The 20,563-nt window shown below is 42.4% G+C and overlaps 1 protein-coding gene across 1 annotated transcript; it reads left to right on the top strand.

Moving 5' to 3' along the window:
* Nucleotides 1-200: 200 nt before the first annotated feature.
* On the top strand, nucleotides 201-18,687 carry LOC121188253 (serine/threonine-protein phosphatase 2A 55 kDa regulatory subunit B gamma isoform). The gene is made up of 9 exons (XM_041047902.1): nucleotides 201-320; nucleotides 10,018-10,115; nucleotides 10,448-10,613; nucleotides 11,435-11,547; nucleotides 12,315-12,492; nucleotides 13,326-13,490; nucleotides 14,515-14,684; nucleotides 17,107-17,198; nucleotides 18,076-18,687. The coding sequence occupies exons 1-9, from the start codon at nucleotides 245-247 to the stop codon at nucleotides 18,368-18,370; spliced, it is 1,353 nt and encodes a 450-aa protein (XP_040903836.1). The 5' UTR covers nucleotides 201-244; the 3' UTR covers nucleotides 18,371-18,687.
* The last annotated feature ends 1,876 nt before the right edge of the window (nucleotides 18,688-20,563 follow it).

Raw genomic sequence — 20,563 nt, 5'->3', positions numbered from 1 at the left:
CTGCAGGTTTGCATCTGGCTCTCAGAAGCAGTTGTGTGGACTCCTACACGCACCCATCCCTCCCTACCTGCCCCTCATCCTCATTTAAGGATAGGATGCCTGGCTCTGCGCCCCTGTGCTGAGGAGGCGTTGGCGGGCAGCAGTATGGGCGCTGTGCTGGCCGGCATCCCCACAACCCCCTCCACCACCAATCTGCCACCACCACGCTGCCCAACCAAGACGGGCGCTCCCCCCAGCCCTGCTGATGGGCGAAGACACTGACGCCACCCCGACGCTTAACCACCGCGGCTTCCTCCCCGACCACAACTATGTGACTGAAGGTAAGAACATGACAGAGGGAGATGCGTGTGTATATATGTTACAGTGTGTGTTTAAGTGTGCCCCCATGTGAGCTTGCATTCATGTATCAGACTTCTGGAGAGTGTGTGTGTGTGTGTGTGTTTGTGTGTGTGTGGCGGTTTGTGTGTATGCTTGTCAGTCAGACAAAACAAGCTCAGGACAGCTTCCTAATCTTCTATAAGCTCTGTGTTGATCAGTGTTACAACAGAGATGTAGACAGAGCAACATGAACTGGGGAGCAAACACTCCTCTTGGCAAAATTAAAATATCTTTGGCAAGTTTTCCTCTCTTCCCCATCCTCTCATAATATTTTCTTTTTCTCAGTTATATGTATCTTGCACCTTTTATTTCTATTTCTGTCTTTTTTTGTTTGTTTGTGCTTTTGTAATCACTTTTATACCTTGTGCAACACAGCTATTTTGTCACTCTGCAGGGAAGAATTGATCTGGCCTGTGTCTGTATGTCTCTGTTTGTGTCTGTATGTCATAGACAGAGAGTGGGAGAGCAGTTTTTTTTTCTGTAACAGCAGAGACTTCCAGAAAACCAAGCCAGGGACATATCTGCCACATTCTTTTGTACTCACGCTCTGCATGTTATCTCTCACACTGTGAGAGAGTCATACATACATTAATTCTCTGTTACTCTCTCCTCTTGAATATAACCGGTGCAGGCTGAATTTATGCAACGTTGTAATAAATAGCGTATCAGATCTCAACAAGAGACAAGCCACTCAAACCACTGCTCTCCTTTGGTTTGTTTCATAAAACAGATTATAACCCTGGATACCCCCCCCCGCCCCCTTCCCCTGCCCGCCCACTTCTGCTAATCTCAATTACACCACTAATCTCACCTGCACACTAGATTCCCTGTCTGCCTTCCTGCCTGTCTGTCTGTCCCCAATCTGTTTCTTACACTCCGCTCATTGTTCACCACGCCTCTTAGACCAGAACAGCGGATTATCATTTGGGGGTCATGAACGTGTTGCCAGCTCATTTGTGATCCTCGTATCACTGCAGAAAGGGAATTATGCTTCCTGTGTCTGTGCTGTAATATAATTTCGCTCACACAGAAGCACATACTGTTGTCAGGGGAGACCCGTAGTGTTGCCTGTTGATTGTGTAAGTGCTAGTGTGTGCATTCGACACACCTTATTGCTGAGAAGACTGAGGACTATTACTGTGTGTTTCTTTGTTTGTCTCTGTGTCTGCGAGTGTTTGTATGTACCCGTGTTATACATACAGTGTTTCCATGAGCAGTGTTTGTCTTTGTCCATTTCAGAGAAGGATTTTGATGAGTGAGTGGCAGAAAATCAGTCTTAACATCCATCACCGACCGTCCATTATTGCCATAGCAACAGTCCGTGATGACAAACATTCTGCTTTTCATGCTTGGCCAATATGATTGACAGGTCGTCTCCACCCACCAATAATGGCAGTATTAATTATTCCACACATCTCAGGCAGACACAGACATTATTCAGGGTGAATTGCTGATTAGCTCACGCAAAGGTGGGCACACCACTGAACTGTTGGTCAGAAAGGGCTGTGCAACACATGGACGACCCTGAAAATAGATAGCTGCGGACGAGTAAGTGCACATTGTGCTCTAAAAATCAATCTCACAAGAATTCACCTAATGACAAACAAAGACAATTTTCTGTCACAAATAAAATGATTCATTACCTGCCTCTTCTTCCACATCCACTCCAACCCCCTCCACCTTTCCTCCATATTCACCCCATCCCCCGTCCTCCTCCCCATTTCCATCCCCCACTGCCTCCCCCACCCTCTCTCCCTCCCTCTCTTTCCCCATCAGTCCTCTAATGCAACTCACAGCATTGCCCGGTGCTGAAGTGGCGCATCTGCCAAACTATTATCCAACAGTGCTCTAAAGGCTGCTCAAACACAATGTGGCTCTGTATGTGTGTGTTAAAGAGAAAGACAGAGGGTGGTGGAGCCAGAGGTGGTGCATGTAATTTTATGCTTGGGAGTATTTTGTTATCTCCTGTGTGTCTCCATCCTTTTTTTTTTGCCTGTGTTGCATTCATATTCATGTCTGTGTCTCTGAGTGCATACTATGTGTCTTTTTGTTTGCTCAGGTCTGTGTATGTATATGTATGGGTGCGTGTCTGAAAGTGTTTTGTGTACGAGTATGTGTGTGTGTGTGTGTGTGTGTGTGTGTGTGTGTGAGAGCATACATAACAGTGTGTCTGTAGATCTTCCCGTGGGGATTCCCCTGCCCTTTAACTCCTACAGGGGAGGGATTCTTAACCTCCCTCTTCCTCACTGTCCCTCCCGTCCCTTCTTCCCTCCATTTCTTACTCCCCTCCTCTCACTCCCTTTGACTTTCTCAATATTTCCCTCTGCTACAACCTCACCTCCTGCTGCAGTAGCATTGGGTTCGAGGATGAATGAGGAAATATGTTCAAAATGTTGCGATTTTTGAGATTTTTGTAAGTAAGTTATTTATGTATTATTATTATTATTCTGTACCATATGGAGTAGTGTCTACCTATTAATGCTGTTGATGGAAAACCATAAAATGTCTCTTTTCAAGGACCTAAAAGAAACCGCCTAGTTTTTAGAGTATGTTTTTGACAGAATGCAGTTGGCTTTAAAAGGGTTTCATAAATTTCTTAGTGTAGAGAGGATCTCACACAAACGTTCTGGAGACTAACATGCATCTGGACTTCAGTGACAATGGCCAGTGTAATAAATACTATAAACACCTAAAGATCTTTGTACTGTTTGCTAATCTGTAAGGAGCAGATTTCAACATGTTTCACATTGTATAGGCGATTAAAGATTAAAAAAATTAAATTGATTAAAAAAAAAATAACTAATAGAACAACATTTGTTGGTCACAGCCCTCATACATACTTGTATATCATTGTCGCTCCTGGGAAAACATGAGAGTGTGGTTCACACTTCTACTCACTCGTCCCTGTGGCGTGCTGCGAGCACAATTATGATCACCTGCAAAACAGATTCTCATAGAAGAGGCCTAATAAGACAGACTAAGACTCTGTCCCGTTAGTTGTTTATCTCTGTTCATCCTCCATTTCTTGCTAGCCAAACCCAACATGTGAATATTTCATGTTACATAGATACAGTATGATCACGAACATAACACCAGTAGATTTTCTTTGGTGAGTACTCATGGCCGAATGTGGTGATATAGTAACTCAGTCCCTACCCTTAACCCTGCTCCCCTACCCCTTCCCGCCCGGTCCTCCATCCTTCCTTCCCTACCCTCTGCCTCCCTGTTGCCCTCCTCCCTCCCTTCCCTCCATCCTTGCTCCTCTTGCAGGGCTGCTCCTGGCTATAGCCTGAAGAGCTCCGCCCATCTTGTCCACCCCTCTCCACCCTGGAGTCTTCCCCCAGGATGTTGAGCCCCATCCAGGTCCTGTGCTCCGACATCACTACCCTTTCTCTGGAGCCTGAGCCGTTTGCCTCTTACACTGAAGGTGTGTGCTCTATCCTCTTCTATCCCGAAGGTCATATCTGTGTCACACAGTTGCACCACATGACCCCAGTGTGAGATATGAAAGACCGTGTGCGTGTGCCTGTGTGTGGGTGGTTGGATGTGAGTGTATATGTCATGAAGTGTGCGTGTGTGAGTAGTTTGTATGAGGTGAATTCTCACCTGAGTCTGAATGTTATAAATATCTTAAAAATCACTTTGTCTCTGTCTGTCAGCCTCATCCTTTTTTTTGTGTGTCTCTATTTTTGTACCTGCCTCTTTATTTTTGTCCCAGTCTGCCTGCTTCAGTGTGGATTGTGTGTGTGTTAGTGTGTGTGATTGATTTCTCTAAATAGTTTGACCAGACGACACCCCGTCTGCTTCAAAGCATTGCTATCTTAGTTCTATTTCTATTTAGTACGGAGGAAGACACACATAGACACATCCATGCACATGAACATGCACAGACGCACCTTCTAAACTTCTAAAGACATATGCTCTGTACATGTACTGTGCAGACATCAGTTTATTTCCACAGTGTATTGATTTATTGAGTGCTCCTGACAATAGGGAAAAATGCTTGTCACACTTTCCCAAGCCTCCAGATTGCTTGTTTAGCCTGATAAACAGTCCTAAACCTAAAGGTGTTTTGTTGGAAAATCAAAGACACCAGCAAAAATTCAAGTCTGAGACAGTGGAACCAGTGAAGTTTCTGCATCTTTAGCCAAAGAAATACTTACAGATTGTTCTGAATTTTCTGTTGATTGACTAATTCACTTATAGTTTAAACTCCATACACATGCAGACAGAGACAGTGAAGGACAGCGTAAGAAAAGGGTGAGATTTTAGTGTTTCTGAGGCATCGACACATTGTCTGAGTTTATACTTGGTGTAAGATAAGCTCCTAATCTTTTTTTAATTTTATAGTCTCACAAATTTGTTGGGAAAACAAATTGATTTTTCTCCAAAATTAATCACATGTTGCAGCTTTGAGAATTCAGGCAGTCAAAAGATGATTCTGCAGCTAGGTTACAGGTGTATTTCACACATGCTGAAGCTGGCTTGGTTTGTGTTTCTAATTGTTTGTGTCCATAACTATTAGGCTCACACCGGCTCAGCGCCTTTGTTGCGATGTGTGTTTGGAGAAATGGCAGATTCCCCGCTGTGCCGGGCTTAAATCACGCCTCTCCACACATGTGCACCTCGAACACAAACACATGCACCAGGTTTTTTTCCAGATAACTCCAGAACTGCAGGACAGGGATCAATTTAACGACTCCCTCCGGCAGATCTCTCCCCTCGTCTCCTTCTCTCCCTCTTCTCTTCTCTTTCTCCAGCCCGTTTATTTCTCTACAGGGTAATTGAGTACACACACTTGTGCTCACGTACACAGGAAATGCGGGGTGCTTGAGTTGCCGCACACACACGCTCTCCAACGCACATACACACAGTCTCCTGCTGAGTAGTGGCTTGTCCACGCTTTTAAGGAGTATGTGTTTTTGGCTCAGCTTTAATGGTCCATGTTTACCCAGACCCAAGATATCTATAATTGGGACTGTAGGACGTCTGCTCCCCTCTCTGTCTCTATAGTAGGCTTCACAAAAAATAAGGAAATCTTTTATGCCACCACCTTCATCTAGCCTTAAGCCTCCTCTCCCCTCTTCTTCAAATCTTAATGTGCATAATACACACTGTGGTTGGAACTAACAATTATTTACGTTATCAGTTAATGAGCCTAATATTTTATTGAGTAATTGGTTAATTTTTTATTTAAAAATTGTCAGAAAATAGCAAAAAAAAAAAATGCAGATAATAAAGCCCCAAGTGGCATCTTCATTGCTTATTTTGTCCAGCCAGAACCCAGAGATGTTCAGTTTACTGTCTTACAAGACAGAGAAGAGAAGCTGGAAATTGATAAAATTTTAACATTTTTGCTTGGAAGGTGATTTTCATTTTTTTTTTTTTTTCAGTAATCAAAATCTGTCTGATTAACTAATTAATTAATTGACTAATGAGCTCAAAAATATGCAAAAATATCCATCACCGTTTTGTAGAGCCATATGTGAAGCAACGGTTTGTCGTTTCTTAATAAATCACTAAAAATAATGAATGTATCGCCAGAATTGTTGTTGATTTAGCTTCTGTTGATCAACCAGTCATTTCAGCTCTGCCTGTAACATCCTGTGATCACTGAGGAGCTGCTGTCCTTGTAAACACCTCACAGTTCATTTTAGTGTGTGTGGGTTTTGTGTTTATCACTTGTGCAGGGTTTTTTTATGCTTCTCAGTGTCATTGGGTTCATTCATGTTTGTGTGTTGTTGTTTGTGTTGATATGTGCTGTAAGTGTAGGCGCATGCACTTGCAGTCACAGTGTGTTCCCCCAGCTCCTGCAGTGTGGCGATGAGTCAGACAGGCCTGCTGATGCTAATGGACTGTCTGTGGGAGACAGACGCAGCTAGCTTGCTATACTGTAACACACACACATCCACCCTATAAGACACTGACTTACAGCTTGACACTCTAACTCACACACACACACACACACACACACACACACACACACACACACACACACACACACACACACACACACACACACACGTGTCTGCAGTGGTTGTTTGTGTTCTTAGTAGTTTATTTTTCTGTAGTGTTCTTCTAATACAGAAACTGAGAGAGGCAGATGGATGTAAGCTCTGTGTGTGTGTGTGAGTGTGAGTGTGAGTGTGAGAGAGAGAGAGAGAGAGAGAGAGAGAGAACGACAAAGAGGAGGGAGGCCAACTATGGGAGGATGAGAGAGTGTGTGTGTACCGCTTCCCTGGTTTTGCTTAGCTTAGCTTTTTCTCTGTGTGACTTGAGTGGAGACACAGTTGTCTAAGTGTGCACACACTCACTCACACACACACAGAGTATCAAGCACATACATTGGCAGTGCGTTATTACGTGGATTCAAAACTCCCTGGTGTACATACGCGTGTTTGTGAATTTGACTGCATGCGTATGGCTCCCTGTGTTTGTATGAGTGCCATTATTTGTGTTCATGCACAAATGATCTGCATATTCTCAGTTTGGATCACAGTGTATGTTGCATATTTTAGTATTCACTTAGCAACTGTTTGTTAATGGACAAAAGTGCAGCGGCACAATTATTTTTACCGCTCTCCTTCTTCCTGCGAGGATTGAGTTGATGAATCCCACTTCCTCCTTCACCAGACTGCCATATACGGCTAACGGTTACGAGTACCGCTGCTACTGGTTGGCTCGGCTTGTTACTATGGCAACCCCTGCTCACCGGAGGACCCCTCCACCGCCTCCGCCCCAGCGCCTCTTCCCTCCACCTCCCTTTCCATCCTTCCCATTCTTCCACCACCAGCATCACCGCCACTACATACACGCTAACGTACAGCCAGGCAGCAGAGTGCCGTGGGGGAGGGATGAGAGAAAGAGAGGGAGCTAAATGTGGAAAGACAACCAAGAAGAAAATGAGAGTGAAATGGGGCAAAAGAGAGAAACTGGAGGACAAGAGATGAGAGATGACAAAAGAACATGGGGGAGAGAGAGCGAGACAGCAAGTGGAGGAAAAAAACTAAAGCTAGAGAATAAAGAAGGTACTGAAGCGACTGAGAGATCAAGACACAGTGCAATAACTAATGGAAGGATGATAGAAAGAGAGAAAGAGGCAACCAGTAATACATTAAGTGTGTGAGGAACAGGGTGAATAAGGTTGTGTTGGTGGAGAGATTGAAGAGCAGTCCCTGCCTCCCCTCATCATAAAATCACTCTCTCTCTCAAGGCCACCATGAAATAGGCAAGGCTACAGCTTTGAATCACTCCAACTCTAAATAAATACGCTTTCCACGCTCTGTTTTTATTGCAGTCAATGCTTATTGAGGACCATGTTCTTTTCTATCAAAACTAAACTCACTGGACACCTTTGTTGGGGGCTTGATGAAATTAGTCTTATTTTTAAATGGAATCTATAACATTTTGGAAGAGATTGTTTTATCTCTTGGTAGTTCAGTAGCAGACCTGAGCTTTCACTGTGCAAAAATCTTTGTGGGGTAGTAATGCACTGGAGGTAACAACCGTGGGTCAGTCAAATTGTAGCTTGTTAATTTGCCTGTGGGTTGTACAGCTTCTCTCTTGATTGCCTTGAACATCGGATGAAAATAATGGTAGGCTCTGTGGTTTTTGGTGAACTGAGTTTATAGATTTTATTGTCAGCAATGAGTACTTCGTAGGTCATCATCAATGCTCAGCTAACTAAACGGTAAGCTGCACAAGTTACAAGCAAAAGTTTTATTCTACCAACTACAGACACATCAGGTGAAACTGATGTTTAGAAAATGGTGCCATAGAGCATGGTCTCTACTGTGTCATTGAAAGTGGAACTGGATGTTGTGCTAACCCAGTGCGGTTGTTAAACCATGATGTGTGGAGCCAGAGAACCAAGCGTGATGGAAAGGATTCTTAAAGGAACAGCTTGACATTTTGTGAAATACATATACTTGCTGTCTTGCCGAGAATTAGATAAGAAGATCGATAGCACTCTCATGTATGTACCAGAAGTCAAGCAGCTTAGCGTAGCATAAAGACAGGAAATAAGAGGAAACAGCCAGTCTGGCGCTGTCTGATGGTGACAGAAATCTCTCTACAAGACTCCAAGACTTTTCCTTAAAAATAACTTCGGTAATAGTGAACATGCAAACAAGCAAATTCAACATCCGACTTACTGCCCCCACACACCAGCAACTGAACTCCTGAAACCTGAACTAGTTTTTTTGAATCATGACTCAGTTCGTGGGTGTCATGTGAAGACAACAATAAATGGACAGAATTTGAGAAAGAAAACTTAAGAATCTGTGTGTTTGTTCTGTTTTGACGACTATCCAATCAGCACTGAAGTCATCGCCATGGTGATCAGCATTGCCAGCAACTGTCTGTCCTTTACACGTCCTGAATTTACAAGTGTGAAAACTGCGCAGATATTAGTCCAACCACAGATTGAAAATTGACAACTGAGCTGGACCTTCAGTTCACTTCTGTCAGTAAACAAACAAGAGTTAATAGACTTGAATGTGGAATGAGATTAAGATCAAAGCATGAGCCTAAATAAAATATAGATATGGTGAGGGCTTTTTAAATTCATGCATTCATGATCACAGCATCAGACTAATTACCCATAATGGCTGGTTTTGAATTGAATGAATTGAGAGAATGAATTGAATTGGATGAGATTAGATGACCTGAGCTAAATTAACATGGCTTCATTCCAAGTTTGCCACATCCTCCCTTTCCACCTCTTTTTTAGTAAACCTATAGATAGTATGAAAGAGAAGCATCTCCGTCTCCAAATAAACTTCAACCTGCCGCACAAAGCCGAAGGGAAAGGAGGATAAGCAGACAGAAGGAGAGGGAGGAGATTACATGCAACGTTAAACCAGATTCAAGCCTCAGATGTCACACACTCATGCCCTTCATTAGACGGTGCAACTCAGTGCTTTCCATTTCAGACTCTGTGTAATGTGTGATGCAGGGAGGGTCACTGAAAGCATTGAGTCAGTAAATCCTAAGTGGTTAATAATGTGCTTACTCCTCATATTACAGAGTTGTCACTGAGTCAGACTGTGTTGGTGTTTCGGGACACGGAGCTGGTGATGGGGACATTGTCGCGAATATGCAAATTAACGTGCTGAAAAATAACGTTTGAATGATATTTAATCACTAACTCAAATACGCTGTGGTGTGTTTACACTTTCAGACACTCCACCGATAATTGTTACTATGCGCACAGAAACACACACAAACAATGAACTCAAGTGACACGTAATCCTGTGCGTCATTGTGTATGTGTCACAGTGGAACACAGATAACACCTGTGCCTAATGTGAAACAGCTGTGCGTGTGTGTGCGTGTGTGTGTGTGTGTGTGCGTTTGTCAGTGACTGTCTTTAATTTTTTGCTTCCATTTGTGTTAGTGATCTAATATTGTTTTATTTTACACATTCATTTGCATAACTTAATCCACTTGTGTGTTAATGCAATGACTCTTGCCTTCGTTTAATAATTTAAAGTCAGATAAACAGATTATGCAGATGAATGATGATGTGTGGTCAATTAGCTAATGGCTACTCTCTCTTTCTCTACCATTCTTTCCTCTCATACCACATCTCTCTCTCTCTCTCTTCCTCCATCTTTGTCTCTATGTCTCTCTCCCCAGCTGATATCATCTCCACTGTTGAGTTCAACCACACAGGAGAGCTCCTGGCCACAGGGGACAAGGGGGGCCGAGTGGTCATCTTTCAGAGGGAACCAGAGGTAGACACACACACACAAACCAACACTCACACACACAAATACACCATTTTTCATTTCCGCTGTAAGAGCAGCAATGAGCGCACACCTTTCCCCTCCAGCTACACTTTAGATTGATTGATAAATAGTTGATGCTCCTGCTGTGTCAGGGAGTGTATCGTTATAGCTGTACAGAGTCCATGTCAAGCTATTTCTTCACCTGATCAAGGTGAAGGTGACTGAATCGGGCACAGGGTCTGACATTGCACTGTAACATGTCGATGTGAGCAAGTGCACATTTTTCTCCACACATTTTCACATACCTTTTCTTACATTTCCTACTTTTCTCTCCACAGAGCAAGACTGAGCCATTCTCCCAGGGAGAGTACAATGTCTACAGCACCTTTCAGAGCCATGAGCCCGAGTTTGACTACCTTAAGAGTCTGGAGATCGAGGAGAAGATCAATAAGATCCGATGGCTGCCTCAGCAGAACGCCGCACACTTTCTCCTCTCCACCAATGGTCAGAGACCCCCTGCACTTACACATCTTAGTAGTGATGTGCTCGGTTGATATTTTGTTGAAAAAAAAAAACTTTAATTGAACCAGTCTGAATGATCATGGTTTCTCTGAGTGAATCACATGTTGAAGCAGTTGACATTAATTATGTTCTTAGCTGAGGGAGGAGATTGTCCCTTGCCTAAAGAGATAATAGTTACTCATGCTAGATCACATTTCTGTTGTGCATTAAGATCTGAGTTCATCTGCCTTGGCTTAGAGGTCCATTCATCAGTTTATATTCTGTGTGCACGGTTAGATTGGAAGATCTATAGATTTTCCCTGAGAGCCCTTTTATTGATTTATTTAAGTACTATATTATTTATGATTGAGGTTATGAAAAATGTAAGGCCTGCCTCAGCAGTTGGGTAATGCTCCTGCTGAGATGCTTGTTGTCATTTTTTTTGATAACATACAGAGAATTTATGTCTCTATCAGTGTTGATAAAAAAAAAAAGCCTCACTCTTAGCTCATTCAGAGGTTCAGAGTTTGAGCCGTCTTTCAGAGCTGACAGTGTGGCGAATTATCTCATCTGTTATGTTTCTGTTACAGTCAAGTGCCTGAGTTGACTTTTGCCTTAAAACAGCTCTTTTTTGGAAGACTTAATGCTTTTAACTTTCACAATTTGAGAAGAAATTCTATATTTAGTCTACTCTGGTATTTTAATCACATCTCCCCATATAGCTTCCTAACCTCAAAGCATATCCACAAGCACCTTTGATTCATTCGTCACACTACCAAATTATCTTTTTTCTTATCTGATTGTTGAATGACTCTGTTTCCCAGATAAGACCATTAAGTTGTGGAAGGTGAGTGAAAGAGACAAACGGCCTGAAGGATACAACCTGAAGGATGAGGAGGGTCGCATCAAGGATATCTCCACCGTCACCTCCCTGCAGGTATCTATCTGTCTGTCTATCTGTCTATCTATCTATCTATCTATCTATCTATCTATCTGTCTGTCTATCTGTCTATCAATCTGGCTGCCTGGCTCTCTGGCTGTCTGCGTGTCTGTCTGCCATGTGAATGCACACACTAAAACATTCATAAATGCAGTAGGTTGTGCAACATAACTGGGTCAGCGAGCACAGATGTGTTTGCAAAAATGGGTCACTGGCACAAAGGTGCATGTGTGTATGCGTGAGTGTGTTTGGCAGAGGAATCCTCAATCTCCAGCTGTAGAGAACAGCAACACAACATCTGCACTGGATCAGTGATTCTATTTATAGTGAATATTTAGCGATCACTACACAGTAACTCACAGTGTATCCATATCCTTATACAAAACAGAGGTTAGAGAACATGTGTATGGGGCTGGTGTTCCCGCTGTGCTGCATCCAAATAAGGACACATTTAAGCTGGGTCTAAAAATTTTAATCCTGAATTAAAAAATATTTGTAAAGCTAAAGCAAATGTCCAGGTGTGAAAATGCTTTAGGTTGTGGACTAGATTGGCTCTTGATCTTTCTATCAAGTGAGCAAGTTTGGGTTCTAGCAATAATGTATTATTGATGTCAAAGGAAGTAATGCATTAAATATTCATTCATGATGCAATAAAATTATTTAAATGTAATCTACTCTATGTAGCTTGACCATTTTTCTTCTCCTAATCAGTTATGAAAGATGTTAAACTGCTGTCTCTCTCTCTCTCTCTCTTTCTTTCTGAGGTACCGGTGTTAAAGCCGATGGACCTGATGGTGGAGGTGAGCCCGCGGCGAGTGTTCGCAAACGCCCACACCTACCACGTCAACTCCATCTCCGTCAACTCAGACTATGAGACCTACATGTCAGCTGATGACCTGAGGATCAACCTCTGGCATCTGGACATCACTGACCGCAGCTTCAGTATCCTTTGTGGGTTACAGTGTGCATGGTGAGGCGAAGACATGAACAACAACAATAACCACACATGCACAAACACCTATAAAAGCAGGAGTAGATTTATTAAAGCACAAGGACACAGATAATTAATGCATACATTAATTCATGAATGCTTATACAAGCTCAATAATCAATCCCTGCCCACACGCACACACACACACACACACACACACACACACACACACACACACACACACACACACACACACACACACACACATAACAAACTCCCACTTTGTAAATCCCACTTTGTTGTATAAAGACATGCACAAAGACACACACTGTTGGGGGAGGGGAATATTATTCTTGAGGAGTGAAAATGTAGCTTAATGAATAATTCAAAGGCTGCATAAATATTTCAGCCCCTTTCTGAGTTTTAATCCAGCTCAATAGGACACAGTACAGGCACATCCCTGACCCAGACAGGATTTATAATATTACAACTTATTTGAATATGGAATTACTTTGTCCCAACTGTCCCCTCAAGATATATTTATATTGTTTGGCTTTATTTCTGCTGTAAATATTTTACATTGTGTTAATCCGTATACATTTACACATACTTGTGAGGTTTTTTTTTGTATGTAGATTTGTGAGCCCGTGTGAGTTTCCACATGAATTAAAACACAGTCTAATTAGTTTCTCAGTGAGTGAATAAAATTGATAAGAGGATGAATGCATGAATGTGTACATACTGTGTGGTAGTCTTAAGGTAAAAACTGTTCAGGCAAAAATAAACAGCAGGCCCTGGGAAGTTGACTCTCTTTGATGTTTTCCTGAGTGATGCTTTCTCTTAGACATTGTGGACATCAAGCCAGCCAACATGGAGGATCTGACAGAGGTGATCACAGCAGCTGAGTTTCACCCCCACCACTGTAACTTGTTTGTCTATAGCAGCAGTAAAGGCACCCTGCGCCTCTGTGACATGAGAGAAGCAGCGCTGTGCGACAAACACTCCAAATGTGAGTACACCTGCTGAGCTGGAATGGAGACATACACATGACAGCTGTTTTCTAACTGTAGCATTTCTCTGGGAGAGTCCTCAGAGGGTCTCAAAATGTCTAATACTGGCAGTTTTTAGTCTGTGAACTACAAATCAGAGAAACTTTTCAAAGCATACCCTAAGATTTTAGATTTTTACCTTAGCTTTCAGGCAGTTTCAAAATATACAGTCTGCGGCTTTCGCTTTTGTCTGTTGGCTGGTCTTCTTTTTTTTCTAGACTGAAATATCTCAACAATGTAGATGGATTTCATGAAATTTAGTGCAAACATTCATTGTCCTCAGAAGATGAATCCTACCGACTCTTCCTCGAGCGTCACCATTAAAGTCACATTTGTGGGTGAAATGTCTCAACAACAACTGAATGGATTGCCATGAAATTTGTTACACACAGGGACTCTCTTGAGTCTACATAATGCATATTCAATTTGTAGTTAATGATCTAAAACCTGCAAAACTCATTCACTGTAAAGTGAATGATCTGAAATCAAACGTGTAAGAAGTTTGATTTCCACACAGTGTAGGAGCACAATATGTCTCTTCTGGAACTTTTTTTTCCACCACTGGGTAATAATATTTCTTTTTACTGCAGGTCCATTAGTTTCTCCATATATCTGCTGTCCATTTTTTTTGTTATACTTCAGATTAATGGTTTCCCAACTTTCTTTTTTTTTTTCATTTTTCGTGCCTGTTTACTTCCACCTTAAAATGGCCAGTTTCTCATGCGTTTTTACTGCTCTGACCAGTATGAGTCACCAGTGCTGTGAACGCTACAAATCGTGTTCAGTGGAGCACACCTATAATGAGAAATGTCTGTGTTTACTAGGTTTCTTTTTTGTATTGTAATTGATAGAAATTGTTTAATTGTTTTCTTTGAATTACCACCATCATGTGCCACACATAGTCAAGTGTGTTTCTGTCTGACATCAAGCTTAACACCATTCACACTCCTGTCGTCCTCTCTGTCTTTTTCCCACCCTGTCCAGTGTTTGAGGAGCCCGAGGACCCCAGTGCCCGCTCCTTCTTCTCCGAGATCATCTCCTCTGTGTCGGACGTCAAGTTCAGCCACAGCGGCCGCTACCTGCTCACCAGAGACTACCTGACTGCCAAAGTCTGGGACCTCAACATGGAGAGCAAGCCCCTGGAGACGTACCAGGTGTGTGACTGATAAACGTGAGGCTGTGTTAAAATACAGGAGACACGGTAAATGTTGTCTCTCAGGCTCAGTTAATATGATGAGATTCCTTCTGGCAAGGAGCAAATTTACTCAGGGCATCGTGAACTAATGGGTTGGGGAAGCATTAATATATTTTCTTTTTAATCCACTCATCTCCCAGTTCCACCCCTATGAGAGATTTTTAGCTGATGTGTTAGATACATTATCAAAACACCACATCGAGGGAATATCTCTTGGAAGAATATTGTTTCAACCATCCAGTAGAGTTTCAGATACTTTTACAATCTATGTCAAGGAGCATTAAAGCTTTTCTTGTGGCTCATGACAGCCCAACACCTTCACTAGAAACTTCATATTGATTTTTTCTTTTATTTGCTACACACCTGTATCTCAAAATTCTGTTCAACATATTTCAGGTGTTTGTTCTGTGGGTTGGCTCGTTCTTCCAAAAGAATTGCGGCTGCTCAGATTCTCTAAACAAAGCCTCCATATCAAACTGTAAAACCGTTTGTATTGAACACTCTTCTTGGTGTAAGCTTGTGTGACAGAAATCACAGTTGTGCTGTCCAAAGTGCTAGGTGACTAAGTGTCCCTCAAAGAGGGCATTGTCATCCTGGAAAATGTGTATAATTGGAGACAGAAATGAATCATGGGATCAAGGTTGCCTCTCAGAATCAAAGTGCTTACTGATGATTAGATTTCTCCAAAACCTTTTAAGGATAATTGGATTGATTACGCGCCAAAAAATGCACTTCTTCTCATCAGTGCAGAATCACCAGAAACCCTGGCTGAGTTTTTAACTTTGGGCTATAAACCATAGATGCGTGTGTGTGTGTGTGTGTGTGTGTGTGTGTGTGTGTGTGTGTGTGTGTGTGTGTGTGTGTGTGTGTGTGTGTGTGTGTGTGTGTGTGTGTGTGTGTGTGTGTGTGTGTGTGTGTGTGTGTGTGTGTGGCAGATTAAGAGACATGTGAGACAAACACAAACAGTAAATTCTCATTATACCATTGTGTATACATACCACACTAAATGCTAAGCTAATAAAAAGAGCTCATTCTATTTTTGTATGCATCTTTCACACATCCGCGCTCAGTTTGTCTCCAAATAATGTCCCTTGTAAGTGTTTACAATCAGCCACACCAGCTTCTGTTTATGCATTTATGTGCAGCAGAAGTGTTTATCAACTGTTTTTTTTTTTGTTTTCAGTGTGTGTTTAGTATTCCTGCCGCGGGCGTGTGGGTGAACAGGTGTGCTTGTGTGTGTGTCTGCCTGACGTGTGAGGGCCTATGAGACAGCCAGGAGTGGGAGGCTAAGACGCACTGGAGCTATTTATAGGCCGCTGAGCCTCCACTCATAAAGTGAAGCGGGAAGGAGGGATACCTTACACAGCGCCCGACACCTAGATCTGCAATGCAGCACAGAGCAGGGTGGGGGTGGGGGGGCTCGGAAAGGTGGTGTGAGGATGGTGTGATGAGAAGAGGAAAGAAGAATGACGGGAGAGTTTGTAAATGAGAGGGTGAAAGAGAGAGATATGGTAGAGATTGCAGTATATGTGGGTGAGTGGAGTAAACTGAGAGAAGGGAGAAAAAAGATTTCAGGGCTAAACTTATTTTGGTAAATTTACACTCCTTATTCCTCCTGGAGCACGAAAAATATGCACAAATCCATATGAGGGACGAGGCACTGTACTCTAAATCAGAGATCATGCGGACTGGGGAAAAAAAAAAAAAAAAGACTGTATATTTAGCTCCAGCTGACACTGTATCATTTCACCTTATGCAGAAAGACCCATAGGGGAAAACAAAAATGTCACCGGGTTTGATGTACAACCGTGAGCCGACCTCAGCTTGACCGTTTATTGATTGCGAGGCGACTGCTGACTTTATGCAGAATGTGAAAACAGGGGGCTTAATGCAGAGCGCGGTGGCTGCAGGAAGGTGTAGATTTCAAACCTTTGCATCACCGAGCGGACACAGTGCTGACACAGGCAGGTCGAATGAAAGCACAGGGGAAAAGAGTTATTAGTCAGTGAATATGTGTGTGTGCGTTCACATGTGTGTCTCTGTTATCATGCCCTTGGTGGGTTTGATAATAGAGAACTGGATGTTAATGGATTTACTGATATGGAAAAGGAGTTTAGATTAAAATGCACTCCTGGCCCTCGTATTGCTGAAGGCTGGTGTTTTGTCTTATTAGTGTTGCCTTCAGGGAGGTTTGCGTTACAACTTGCCCACATTTAATGTGTTTTGTCTGCACTGAGATTTGTATGCGTCTTCTTCGTCTCCCTCTTCTATTTATAGTTCACATTGTGAGTCAATACCTGGGAGTGAAGCAGCTATGTGCTGGGCTCATGTTTAATCATATCTGTGTGTGTGTGTATGTGTGTGTGCGTTTACTCCTCCAGGTTCACGATTACCTCCGCAGCAAGTTGTGTTCCCTTTATGAAAACGACTGCATCTTTGACAAGTTTGAGTGTGCCTGGAACGGCTCGGACAGGTACCTGACGCATCTACACATCTCTGTCTGTTTTTTTGTAATCTGTGAATGTCTGAGGTGAGGAAAGGAAGACTGTTGCATGTATATTTCTGGGAGTGTTTTTCAGCTTTTAAATGGCTTCACCCAATTTCCAAAATCTCAGGAATATCCATCACCCAAATACAATACACTGACTGATCCAGTAGAAAGAGAGAACAACAGTAATACATTATATATATATATATATATATATATATATATATATATATATATATATATATATATATATATATATATATATATATATTAATGCTCAGGATAATCCACAGACCTCACTGTGTTTTCAAAGGAACTACTTGTTCCCAAAAAGTAGTTGTTTTTTTTTGTCCTTGTTCAGAATCAAACCAGGGACGATTCATTTATAGGATATCTATTTATCTCATAAGGGTCATCCCTTTTTCAGTGTTAAATTAATATATAACTTACACAATGTACGTACAATATTAGAGTTATATTTGTTTGAGGTGAAGCTAAATCGGACTGCTTTACTATACTGTTACTTACTGTTATGCTGGAGGTTATCGCGTTTTGGATCTCAAATTTAAATTTAGATGAAAAGTTTAAGTAACTAGTGACTTCAAGTGGTAACTCCTTTTTAGGTGCATTAAGTGAAGTACATGTCCTAAAAACTGTTCTTCAGGACAGTGCTTGGGTAAACAGTTTGTTCCTGAGTTGGACAAATTAAGTCATCCACATAAAGGTGCGCGTGTAAGGTTAGCTTAGAAAACGAACGTGGCCAATGATAGTCCTCTCAAGTTTAGCAAGAGAAAGGAGAACGAGAGCGCTTTAGAGTTTCTAGACCGTTGGAACTGGATCCTTCTCGTCCTTCTCTGTCCAGCGTGATCATGACCGGAGCCTACAACAACTTCTTCCGCATGTTCGACCGGAACACCAAACGCGATGTGACCCTGGAGGCGTCAAGAGAGAGCAGCAAACCTCGAGCTGTCCTGAAGCCGCGAAGGGTCTGCGCCGCCGGAGGGAAGCGCCGGAAGGACGACATCAGCGTGGACAGCCTGGATTTCACCAAGAAGATCCTCCATACGGCTTGGCACCCGACTGAGAACATCATCGCCATCGCCGCCACCAACAACCTGTACATCTTCCAGGACAAACTCAACTCTGAGATGCATTAATGAACGGACGTCTGCGGCGGATATGAATGAGTTTACACCTGAACACACACCTGTGCCAGAATGTACACATTAACAGACATGCGCACACAGGAATATGCCTAACACACATCCACACACGCATAAGCAGGAAGCGTACACACACGTATGTCTTCTGTGACACGCTCCTTCACCTCCTCCCCAGCCTCCCAGAACTGAAAGGACCTAGAGAGGGCTAGAAAGGGAACGGGCTGGATTACGCAATGGATTATGGATTGCAAAATTGTCTGAACTGTGGATTTCTTGATTGTTAACCTCCTTGTGCTTGTTGGTGTGTTGATTGCTACAGCTCAGTTTCTGAGGGGGATAACCCACGTCCCCCCCCCCCCCCCCCCAACAGACTGGAGAAATGTTTACATGTTTGTCTTTTTCTTTTTTTTTCTTAATAATCTTTTGCTTTCTCCACCTCCTCCTCCTCCTCTCCTCTGTATTTGTGCGCTGAAGCAAAGCCTATTCTTATCCCTTGCCCACTGTTTTGTGTAACAAAAAACCCTTCGTGGTTGTCTGCCAGCGGCACTGATGAAAAATGGGGCATTTATGTAACTGGCTGTTTGTTTGATTTCAGATCAGCTACCCCACTTCTGTTTTTGTAACTTAACTTGTTAAATGATGTTAATGATGGTAATTATGATGACAACGACAGTTTAAAATGGTAAGCGTGATGTGCGAGGACGAACTCGAGACCCTCCCCTCAACCCAAGTGCACCCAGACGCCTCTGAGCTCCACTGGACTGTGTTCAGTGAGGTGAAACATTTACAGTCCTGCAGATTGAAGCAGAAGTTCATAGATTATTACTCCACGGCCTAATATGAGGACACACACTCATATCTGTGTGTGTTTCATTCATCAGTGTTTTCGCTGCTGAAACTGGCCATCCAGCCTCTCTGATTGTGGATTCTGCTTCTGGTCTAGGGCTGCGTCATGTGCTACTTTGCCGTTAAATACAGCTCAAATCAAGCAAAAAGAAAAAAAAAACAAAAAAAAAATTAAAAACGAACGAAATAATTTCAACAATCAAACAAAAAGATGCTGCATGTCAAACAGATTTAGCCTAGGTGTTTATAAATTGACTGACTGACTGACTTGGCTGCCTTCTTAACCATTTAGACCCAGCTGTACAAAGGCTTCAGGGGCCCTCCTGGGGGCCCCGTGCAGCACGAGTAACCATAGATGACCGAGCTCTCCTACCTTTATTTGTGTCTTCGGACACTGAAGCATGTTTACCAGTGTTCGGTTCATACACTTACATGTACATTTTGAATGAAGCCGTCCAAGAATCAGTTTCGACTCGAATGAAACTGAGAACCAAGAAGAATGGGGAATGTTTGATTAATGTTGTACTCTAAAAGAAAAAGAAAAAAATCAAAGGGCCTAAATGGTGTCTGTATATATCAACTCTCTTTTTGACATGTATGAGGTTTTTGAGTTTTGTTCTTTTTTTTTTAAACATCCATAAACGGACTGCGGACTCGATCATCTGTGTTGATGATCGCCTCCAAAGCTACAGCCCAGAGATGGTACTTTAATCTCTTCAGCCTTCCTCACTGATTTCTTTGCTGATGTGCAGAAGCTTTTATTTTTAGAGAACAGTTTATTCTTTTATTTATCCTATTTTTTTTTTTTTTGGAAACGTCAGTTTTACTCCACGTCCTGACCAAACTAATGTCGATTCACATATTTTTATGTTGATGTATGTTGACAAAATTGTCAAATGGACAGTTATAAATAATGTTAATATGTTTTTTTCTGAATAAAGATTTCAACGAAATTGCATCCAATGAGCGTACAGCTGTGATTTTTATTGCAGTGTAATTAGAGAGCTGGTAATATTGCCATAATGTTAATGTGCACGCTTTATGGCTTCGGTTTATATGGGCCTTTAAGGGGTCATCATTGCAGTCTGTGAAATTAGTGAAGTCATGTGGTCTGAGGCACCATCTAGCGTCATGACACACTTATTGCATCTGGAGATAAAATGATTCCAGGATTCAGTATTGCAGTGCACCAAGCGTCTCCTACCACGCCCTCCTTTGGAAGAAGTGAAAACTACCCCCCCCCCCCCCCCCCGTAGTTTATGTAGTAAACCTGCCTCTGTAAGTAAGTAGTCTAACACTTACTTACAGAGGCAGGACCGAGAACTTGCTTAAAATTAATAC

The sequence above is a fragment of the Toxotes jaculatrix genome, chromosome 10 (assembly GCF_017976425.1).
Source record: "Toxotes jaculatrix isolate fToxJac2 chromosome 10, fToxJac2.pri, whole genome shotgun sequence".
In the NCBI taxonomy this organism is placed as follows: Eukaryota; Metazoa; Chordata; class Actinopteri; family Toxotidae; genus Toxotes; species Toxotes jaculatrix.
Note: the sequence above shows the minus strand (reverse complement) of the source record. Positions and strands in the feature narration are given on the sequence as shown.

Excerpts from the sequence above, each read along its gene's own strand:
- LOC121188253 (XM_041047902.1), top strand. The coding sequence starts at position 245 with ATGGGCGAAGACACTGACGCCACCCCGACGCTTAACCACCGCGGCTTC. Across the intron at positions 10,116-10,447 it reads TCTTTCAGAGGGAACCAGAG|AGCAAGACTGAGCCATTCTC; the intron begins GTAGACACACAC and ends TTCTCTCCACAG. Across the intron at positions 11,548-12,314 it reads CCACCGTCACCTCCCTGCAG|GTACCGGTGTTAAAGCCGAT; the intron begins GTATCTATCTGT and ends TTTCTTTCTGAG.